This window comes from Gossypium raimondii, chromosome 10, assembly GCF_025698545.1.
Source record: "Gossypium raimondii isolate GPD5lz chromosome 10, ASM2569854v1, whole genome shotgun sequence".
Classification (NCBI taxonomy): domain Eukaryota; kingdom Viridiplantae; phylum Streptophyta; class Magnoliopsida; order Malvales; family Malvaceae; genus Gossypium; species Gossypium raimondii.
Window position 1 is genome coordinate 3,724,353 of NC_068574.1, and position 9,963 is coordinate 3,734,315.

A 9,963-nucleotide genomic window follows, 5' to 3' on the forward strand; every position below is an offset into this window, starting at 1 on the left:
CAGAAGTGCCTTAAAATCTGACTGATAAAATATCTACATCTTCCTCTACTTCACCACTGGCAATTGTGTTACAGCTAAAATAGAATCTTTGTGGTGTATTTGGTTACCAACATATAAGTCACACGTATTAAACGAGTTCGAATCCATTTAGGCCATGTAACATGGTTGGCAGAAGAAGATGGGGTCAAGTAAAAGCCTTTTTTATGCGGTGCAAGTTAAAGATGAGTGGGAAAAGGACACAAAAAAGGTCTTTGAGAAGGGAGAGATTGATGGATTGCCAACCAAACCAACACCCTTTTTTAATAATGAATCTTGGTACTATTCTTTAGTGTTGATGGGTGCTTTACCTTATCTATATCGTCAAATGCCCCCACAACATGCAAGTCACACAAAAATTACCCTTCCATTTCCGCCTTTACTGGTACTGGTCACTGATCACTTGAGTCCCTACAACCCCAAAAAGAGGGGCCTCAACTCAACTAATATCCCCTCCATTCCCTTCCTTTTTAAATTCATTGAATTTTGGAAATTGGAATGTGATAGAAATTCCCATGAAATTGGCCTTGTGGATGAGGGTAGAAGAATGAGGACAGTTCTCTCACATGTCAGGGTCTACCGACATCAAAGCTCTTGTTCCCATCACTTAGGCTTATATGAATTATTGCAAAACCTTCCATTTCATCTGCTGCATGTGATTCCTCTTTATTTTTCAACCAAATGAGATGAAGCACTTTTGTTTTTTTGTTCAAATACCAAGCAACCTTAACCATTTTGTAGGGTTCTCATGACAGCATCTCTCATTTTGAGTTGCAGCAAAAATTTTCACCTCTAAAATCAAGTATTAGTCACAATTTAGTGAGACAGAGTTGCAGGCAGATGGTTTCACTTTTTCATCATTGTGTTGTCCCAATGAAACTGCAATGGGATCATCATCATCAAAAACTTCCACCTTAGGAGCCAACCATCATTCATCAGTCTTTCAAGCAACTCCCTATACTAGATTTTTCCAGGATATGTTAGAAGGATTAGTCTCACTTTCGACAGATAGGGATGATGGTACATGTCTCTTCTTTCAGGTTCGATATCGACAACCTTTGTTAGCTTTGTGATGAGCTGATGATGATAGTGAGAGTTGGAACAGACCAAGAAAAATAGGGGACCATTTTCACAAAGGAGATGAAAAGGCTGGTTTTCGACAGATAATTCAAGGCCCCATCACATGGCTCTTGGAAGAGAATTTTAAAGACTTGGGAAATTAGTTCAACATCAAGTTCATTTTCAAATGTTTCGGATCCCTCATTTTAAAATAAACTTACTACTCAAAGAATGTGAGTTGGAAAAAGCTAAGCTTGCTTCATAAATATTGATATATCCTAATACATATGGAGTGTGGATATTTCAATAACATAGGCGACAAAGATCTTTTATAATTACAGTATTACTATTAGCGTTTTTATAAATATAAACTTCAAGCTAGAGTTAGGCAGCTCTTTCCACCTACTATAAAAAGGGTTGCAAGACACAATAATATTACAGGAGAAAAACAGTATCATAACCGGATGAATTTCATTCAGTAGTCCAAAGAACCCACGGAGGCGATACCAGAGCTAAGATTTCTCGAGTCCTGCCGGCTCACATAGTCATCACAACTGCCATTAGAGAGCCTCTGAACTGGCACAGAGTTTAGAAGCTCCAGGCCTCGTTTGCCCATTTGCTGCACTTCCTGTGGGGAAAGTATCTTGATACACCAGACACTGTTCACGAACTCCCTGGTTTGAAGATAAAAAACTCCGGAATTAGCAAATGTAGGCATGCAAAACCCCAGAAGAGATTTAAATGTATGCAACAAAAACGATTGAAGTTTATGCGTGTCGAAAGTAGTTTTATATGACAGAATGCAATAATTTATTATATATACTAAATGAACTCAAACATGCAATCTAGGGTACTCAAGAAAAATCTAGTAAGAATGGGAACTCACGGCCAGGGGTCATCGCCAAGGAGAAGAACATCATTCTCCCGGTCAACAAATACAAGCTGCCAGCCTGATCTCAGAGGGTCCTCCAACTGGCCTTCAAGGCCAAACATATGTGCCAGTTCACTGCGAAGTTCATTGTAGTTGCTGAATGCAGAAATATCCAATGATCTCCCGAAGGACCCTGATTTATAAACCTATTACACAGTGAAAACGTTCACATTAAATTATCAAAACAATAGCCTAAAAAACAAGGACACATAAAACTGCAAACATATCAAACTTGCAACATGTAAAGAGAATCAATGTTCATAAACCAAATTGAACTCGTAAATTAAAAGCAAAAGCAACTAACCTTAACAAAGGTTCTAGTTTGTGGGTTTGATTGGCCCACATTTTCCTGAGACTGCAAGAATCCAGATTCATCAATGCAACTGGAAGGTGTCATTGCTGGATTAACCGAAAAATCATTCCCTGCAGTACTCATATAATTAGAAAAGAAGGGTATAGAAGTGGAATCACTATCAGTGCCAACTCCCCTAAGTCCTGACATTCCATTTTGCATTAGAACAGATGAAGGCTCTATATTAACACCAAATAAGAGATGGCTCTGTGAGTCGGTACCCCCCTGGTCTATCGAGCACTCCCTACCAGGAAAAGGTGGCAACGAAATAGAATTTTGAGACATGTTTGTCTGGGAAGGCCCCAACTGTTCCACCTGTGGTAGAACACACTGTGGAGATCCAGATGAGAGAACGTCAACGGCAACCCGCTTAGATGGCCATGCAGAAGTAGTCATTATGGGGTTAGTTCTAGGCAAGTTGAGCAGATTGGAAGACTCATCTTGGGGGAAAGAACCCAAAAGACTATGTAAAGGAGAAACAACAGGGCTGGTCACAGGGTTCCCGTTTGAATCAGAAAAACTCTGTTGTTGGCCTAGTGAAGGTATGGATTGCAACGGTGATGACTGAGATTGAGAGGCTGAAGCATACTGTGACATGGCAGACACTGGACTAGGAATCTGCTGATGATCAACCAGTTGCTGGTGCTGCTGGGACATTGAATGCTGTGGCTGCTGTTGCTGTTGGTTGTTAAACAAAGGCTGCTGCTGGTGTTGCTGTTGGTTATTAAATGAATTCTGGTGCTGCAATTGTTGCTGAAGTAGATGTGGCTGAGACTGATGCTGGTTGTCTTCAACACCCTGAAGAATGGCCTGAGGCAGAGTCTGCTGCAACATCTGGGGTTGCACTAGAGCAGCAGGCCTGCAAGGGCCATTTTGGGGTTGCTGGAATTGAAGGGAAGCAGTTCCAGATCTGGAAGGATCCACAGTTCTCATCTCTTGCAATGCTGCAGCAGCCATAGCTTGGTACATGTCAGTCTGCAAACCAAGCATGGAGGCATCTAGCCTCGACTGCATCCATGGTGAAACTCCAATACCCTGAAAATTTAGATGCTGCATTCCTCGACCAGCATCTCCTTGTAGCCACATAAGTGAACTCATGCCTAGATCATCATCCTTGAGGCCTATGAACAAAGAAAGTCAAATCAAAAGGAACAAGGACGCTAAAGTATTACACACACTAAATGACTAGCATACCATGGAAAGAAGGTAATCCTGGAGGCCATGGGCGCTTGAGCCTTAAAGGAAATGGCGATGGATACATTGGGAATGTTGTCAATGGTTCAATTTCCCATAAGGAAACTCTTGGCTGCCTTTCACCAGCTGTTGATTCATCCCAGCCAACCTGCACAAATAAGTTAAATTCCATGATATATTAGCACCATAGATAAAAAAATCCAAAACAACAATTGTGTAAATTTTAAAAAACAAATGATCAAGGCAACCACTGTAAACATACCTTGACTGATCTCCAATGTGAATTTGGCCACCGAACAGGATCTAAGTCACTTATGCCAGTTATCGTCCCCATGTATCTAAAGAATGCCCAATCATCAGATACAAATAACATAATGTTCACAAGTAAACTTAAGAGATGGGACACAAGCAAAGAATGATAGACAAAGGCATTAGAAAAGAGCATAAACGAGACAGCATATCTAGCATAACTGCAAAATAATCTTTTGCAAGGAAAGCCAGGCCAGTCAGACATCAGTTCCACCTTTAAAAGGATGATAATCTAAGCCTTTAATAAGGTAAGCTATTCTAAATGGTAAGAATCAACTATCAAAAGCAAAAAGAAAAAAGAAACTTACCGACGAACACTGGATTCTTCTGTTTCAAACAGCATCCTAAAGCGCATTCCAACAGAAACTCGAGTATGATAGACAGCTTTGACATATTTTGAGAGAGTTATGACAAATTCTGATGGACTAGCCCTGAATTGAACATGAATAAGTTTAGACGGGTTGAGGAATCACTAGTTGGAACTTGGAAAATATAAATAGAGAGAATCTGAGAAGCATGGCAGTGGCACCATACCTTGGATTATAAAATATAGTGAACCGACTATTTGTTGCAGCTGCATGAGCAGCGGCAGCAAGAAGCCCTAAATGCATGCTATCACTTGATAGCACTGATGAAGGCATTACAGTTTGAGGTCGATTAGCTCGCCGGATGCCAAGAAGTAATTGATTTTTATCATTCCTGTCAATATAATCCATACGCTGGCTTGAGTATCAACATACCAACAATCTACAGCAAATGGCATTTTAAAGAACCACAAATGTTGGAGAAGCAGAAAAAAACCGAGAGATAGTAGTCTCATATCTGCACTTTCGTATAATGTGTGAGGAGAAAAAATAGGTGCAATAGAATCCCTGAAGAATCTTTTTAAACTCAATAACTTCCACCGAACAAATGTCAAATCAAGCTTATTTATGGAAATCCGCTAGTGTTTCTTTGGCTAAATACACAAGAAAATAATAAAATAACAATAGCCAATATTCTCAAGATTTTTTACCAGGAAAGAATGCCAAAGTCGAACTAAAGAACAGCTAGAATTATCCACTTGACAATGAAATGCTAAAGTTAAAAATAAAATAACTCTGTTCTGATGCCACTAAAGGCAAGCTAAAACAGAAGACCAGCCAGCAACCTACCATATAAAAAGCACTGAATCACCTGCAACTAGTCTTTTAGCACTTACAAAGACACTCCATCCAGTCGTCAAGAGGTGCCTTTTGGGCTGGCCTGCATGGGAACAAGTCAATGACGTTAGTTAAGTACAATTTATAGGCTTAGCATATCTTTATGGTGGGAATAAAACCTCCATTTGCTATACGATAAAAGGCCATTCTCTACAATTTCATAAACTCACCCCGAAATATATGCCTAAATTTCCATTCATTATCATGCAAGTCTCTTGCGATTAACTCTTGAGCTGGAGGCTGCTGGGTGAAGTCCTGCAAGAGATTGATAGCATAAAGTTAGAAATAAATCATTGCAACCGAAAACACAAACGGATATCAACACTTATGGTGACAACATGATACCAGTGGAGGAAACACTTTTTCAGCTGCTCGGCGAGGAACAGAAAACCCTCCATGAGTGCTTGTGTCACTGGCTGTTAATGTTTTGCAGAAATAGTTTGTTGGCTGTTTGCCGGGAGTGCCCAATTCCGCAGGTAGATAAGCCTCCTTTTGTTCTTGCTGTAGAAAAAGTAATCTTCAATACTTGAAACAATCAATAAGAATGAAAATTAATCAAAAGAAACCAACAGAAAATAGCATACCGGACTCAATGGTTGCAAGGTCATCTGTGCATATACTTCATCTGTTTCGACATCAGCCTGAAGTAGACAAATTTTGAGGCTTTAGAGACAAGTCCAATGGAAGACATCATCAGAAAACCAAACTAAACAAGCCTTACATGCATGGTAACATTATGAAGCTGACAAATAAGTTGTGGAGGTAAGCTTGGGTAGTTAGGTATGTGGGCATCCACTTCCTTGTTGGTTGTTGCAGCTACCTACAAAGAAAACCGCCAATCTATGCTTTTCAATAATCATGTTTGGTTACTCGATATGATGTATAATCAAGTGCAATGAACCACAGTACACGAAAAGAACCAGAATGATAACATGAACATATTTCATATGCCGCGGACTCTTGAGTTTTTCTTTAAAATCTACATATTTGAAACATCCCATGCATGTTCATATCAAAAGTAGAGAGCAATGATCAGCAATTATTGCTCAACGCCAATGACGACAGAAAATCCGGAAGAAAGCCATCCATGCATGTTCATATCAAAAGTAGAGAGTAATGATCAGCAATTATTGCTCAACGCCAATGGTAACAGAAAATCCGGAAGAAAGCCATTACAACCCAACCAAAGAGGGAAAGCACACCATCTCAGATACATGGATTACCACTCAATGAAGGCATCAGTTCAACCAGAAATATATTTGTTTGAGCTCCACATGCAATTCCCTATGATCCATGACCAGTGAGCACTTAAAAATGAAGCATCCAATGGTTCTCACCATATATGCCAAACCATTTTTTTCCATGACATTAGATTTTGACAAGACAGTATTATAGGGAAATTATAGAAAATTCCAGGCCAGCAAGAAACCTGCTTCCATCTACTTTTTTTTTAATCAAGCTGAAAACGTATACTGGAAGACTCAAGTCCACTGTAGATCTACTAAAGAGTCAATTATGGAAGCTAAAAAGTAGATGAATTGGAGTCATGCTGGGTGGCTCATGTCAAACAAATGTCTCTGCAGTAAGATGGCACTTGGTGCTTACAAAGAGACATTCGAAGATCAAACTTACAAAATTTACATTGTTTCAATTAATAGGAAAAGAGAAAGTAATGATGATAATAACTTTTTCACTTTTTCCTAGCAAAGACAGTGAAACAATATCCATAATTTATTCTTCATAAAGCAACCGCAACTTGATACATGCATACCATCAGCAATACAAAAAGATATGCTTCAAAAATCCATTACCAAAGAACAAGCTAAACCCAAATTCTAGCATACCAACCTGCTCACTATGACCCTGTGGGAAATAAACAACCCTACTTCCAACATGTGGTAGAGAAACAAGAGGTCCAGCACACGCATGCCACAGTTCAGAGTTGAGGACCCTCTTTTCTCCTGCAGTGTCTGTTTTGCAGTAATTTAAAACAACAAAAATTAAAAGAGAACATTAAATAAAGAAGCTGGTCAATACTGATTAAAGAAAAAGCCCTAATCAGTAAACTAAACAAGCAATCCAAGGGAAGACACAATTTCAGCAAGGCATAACAGATTAAAGCTCAGTTTGACATAGAGAAAACAGTAATGAACTCAAGGTAGAATTAAGTTTTAAAACAATCTTCTTTACCCCAGACAAAATAAAGAAACAAATGGATTAGTAAAACAATTTCAACAATCCTCCTATGGATGGAATTTCAGACTTGGTGACACCAAATAAACTGAATTTACTGATCTGGGATTTAACATTTAAAGATTTCAGCTTCTCCAACATTTTCTAAAGCCAAAAACAAAGCCAATGGATGATGATAGTTTTCAACTTCCCCTCCCCCTTCCCCTTTCCCAAGGAACCCAATTAGAGAGAGATAAAATAGAAGAGGAAAAGAAAGAAGCAGAAATTTGATAAATGGGAAGCGTACCTTCCTGGTTTGGTGGATTGAAACCAGCAGAAGAAAGTCTCATTTTCTTTTCCAAACAAATTCAATAAAAACCCTTTAAATCCCAAGTTTGTATCCTCAAGAAAAAAAAGATCACCACCCTAAAACCCCTTCCTTTAACCAGACCAAAGTCCTCCAAAGGACACCCAAACTCCAAAACCTTTCTTCTTACTACTTTGTCTCCACAAAAAAAAACACCATGCCTTAACAAGAATCAAACTCCAATTGAACAAAAGGCTAACAATTTACACATCAAAGAACAGACTTTAAAGAAAAAACAAAAAAATACAAAGCCCCCGCAAGACTTCTTTCTTGTCTTTCTTATTCAACCGAAACCGGTTTTACTACAAAACACAATCGCTTTCAGCCTCATCCGCCTCCTATCTTGTTCTTCCCCCACCCACAAAAAAAAAAAAAACCCAAAGTGTTCTTCTCTTGATCCAAAACCTTAATGCTAAAACAACATAATCTCCCCCTTTTTTTAATGTTTCAACACTTTAGCCCCACATTTCAGCTCCCAAAAACAAAGACTTTTGATCCTTAAGTGTGACCAAAACAACAGCTTTTCTTTTCTCCTTTTGAGTTCCTCGAAGCTTGTAACCCACTAACCCCAGCAAACAAAAATACCCAACAGATCTCAGCTATAAAGATACCAATAAGTTCAAAAGCCCAGATCTTTGTTCTCACTCACAAAACAAAAAACACAAACCAAGCAAAGGGTATATTATTATTATGCATTTGGGTTTTTGTTTTTCTTCCTCACAAAGCTGGCTCTCTCTCCCCCTTTGTACAGTCCCAACTGTATTTAAAAAAGAAGCATTGGGTATTTATAGATATTTTTGGTTCAGAAGAATATATGTTTGTTTTATATATCTATGGGCTACGGTTGAGGATGTAGGAAATTTTTTTTTTTACTGGTTTTTAAAGGAATTGGAGAGGGAAGGGGGGACTCTTTTTGTTTCCAGTAATGGAAATAGTGGTGATGAGTGGCGACTACGAAGGAGAAATGAAAGGAAAGTGAGAGAGAATGAGAGAGAGTTCCGTGCTGCTGACTACTTGTACTATTTACTGCTCTTTGCCTTTGCTGTTTGCTTTCTTCCCCTTTCCTTCTCTTTTTTTCTTTGTTTTTTTTTTTTGTTTTTGTTTTCCCTCTCTATTTCTTTGCTCCACCAATCAATGAACATACGACCGCCATTATTTTTCTTTTTCCCCATTTGGGTTGTCTTTTTTCTGTATACCGGTGAAAATAATATTAAAATTAAAATTAAAAATTTGGGTAAAGAAAAAGTGTTTTGTGAGTGAGTGGGTGAGTGAGTGAGCGAGTGAGCGAGCGAGGAAGCGAGAAAGACAGTGTGTATGTCAGATGACTGTTTATTAGAGGGAAGATTTTTTATTTTGTTTTCTAGGATTAATTTCACTAGACGACTTTCAACTATAACTAAAACTTCAATTTCATAATTTAAATTTTAAAATATTTTAATTAAGTCCTTAAAGTATTAACATCATATTAATTAAATTTTTTATCAGACATAGAACATTTTATAACACGTTTATCAAATTATAAATACACGTGCACCGACTGTATAAACAAAATTAGACACGTTAAAAAAATTAATAGATCTAAAATGGTATGTATTTTAAAATATTTCAAGTCAAGTTCAAATTAGTATTTAATGCTTAATTTGATGTTAAAATAATGAAAACTACTTAATTGACACTGAATCGATTTTTTTATATAATTTTCAGGATGTCTTTGGATCGACAGAATTTTTTACCTCATCACTACAATAACTAATCTCATCGGCACTATCGACCAATGGAGTTAAAGATACGTGTAGGTGAAGTTTAAATTTAAATGAAAGAAGATTGCATGAAATGATTAGGGAAATCACTGTGCATGAGCAACTTGCAGCTTTGCCTCATCTAAGTTCAGGTGGGCCAACTGATAAAGCCCAATTGCATACATTTGTACTATTTGTTTTATCAAGTTCATCAACTGTCCATTTAATTTTTCAATTTTTATATACCACATTATTATTTCAAAATTTACGAGCTCGAGGATCAACACGTGATTTCGAAAATTGCAACAACAAGAAAACTTACCAAAATTTCGTATATAAAAAACAATTTTTAAAAGAGATAAAAGGTTTTATTAATAATTTTAAGTTTAATTCACAACTCAATGTGGATGAAATCTTTCGGACAATTTAATTAGCAGTTAGTTTTGAGATTAAATTATATGTTAGAAAATTTACTTTATTGATATAATTATAGATATTTTAAAAGTGTGTTTGGATAATAAAATTAAAATTTTCGAATTTTAAATTGCTAGGATTTGTATTTACTTTGTTTGGATAATAATTGATTTAGAAAAATTAGGGTT

The 9,963-nt window shown here is 37.4% G+C and overlaps 1 protein-coding gene across 1 annotated transcript; it reads right to left on the reverse strand.

Annotated features, from left to right (window-relative positions):
• Positions 1-1,329: 1,329 nt before the first annotated feature.
• LOC105776487 (auxin response factor 6) lies at positions 1,330-8,724 on the reverse strand. Its single transcript, XM_012599157.2, has 14 exons — positions 7,563-8,724; positions 6,932-7,053; positions 5,805-5,903; positions 5,668-5,724; positions 5,429-5,584; positions 5,254-5,338; positions 5,036-5,126; positions 4,416-4,580; positions 4,190-4,312; positions 3,835-3,910; positions 3,573-3,720; positions 2,331-3,499; positions 1,982-2,172; positions 1,330-1,769 (listed from the first exon to the last, which is right to left on the reverse strand). Exons 1-14 carry the CDS (start codon positions 7,603-7,605, stop codon positions 1,571-1,573), a joined length of 2,724 nt encoding a protein of 907 aa, XP_012454611.1. The 5' UTR covers positions 7,606-8,724; the 3' UTR covers positions 1,330-1,570.
• Between the last annotated feature and the right edge of the window lie 1,239 nt (positions 8,725-9,963).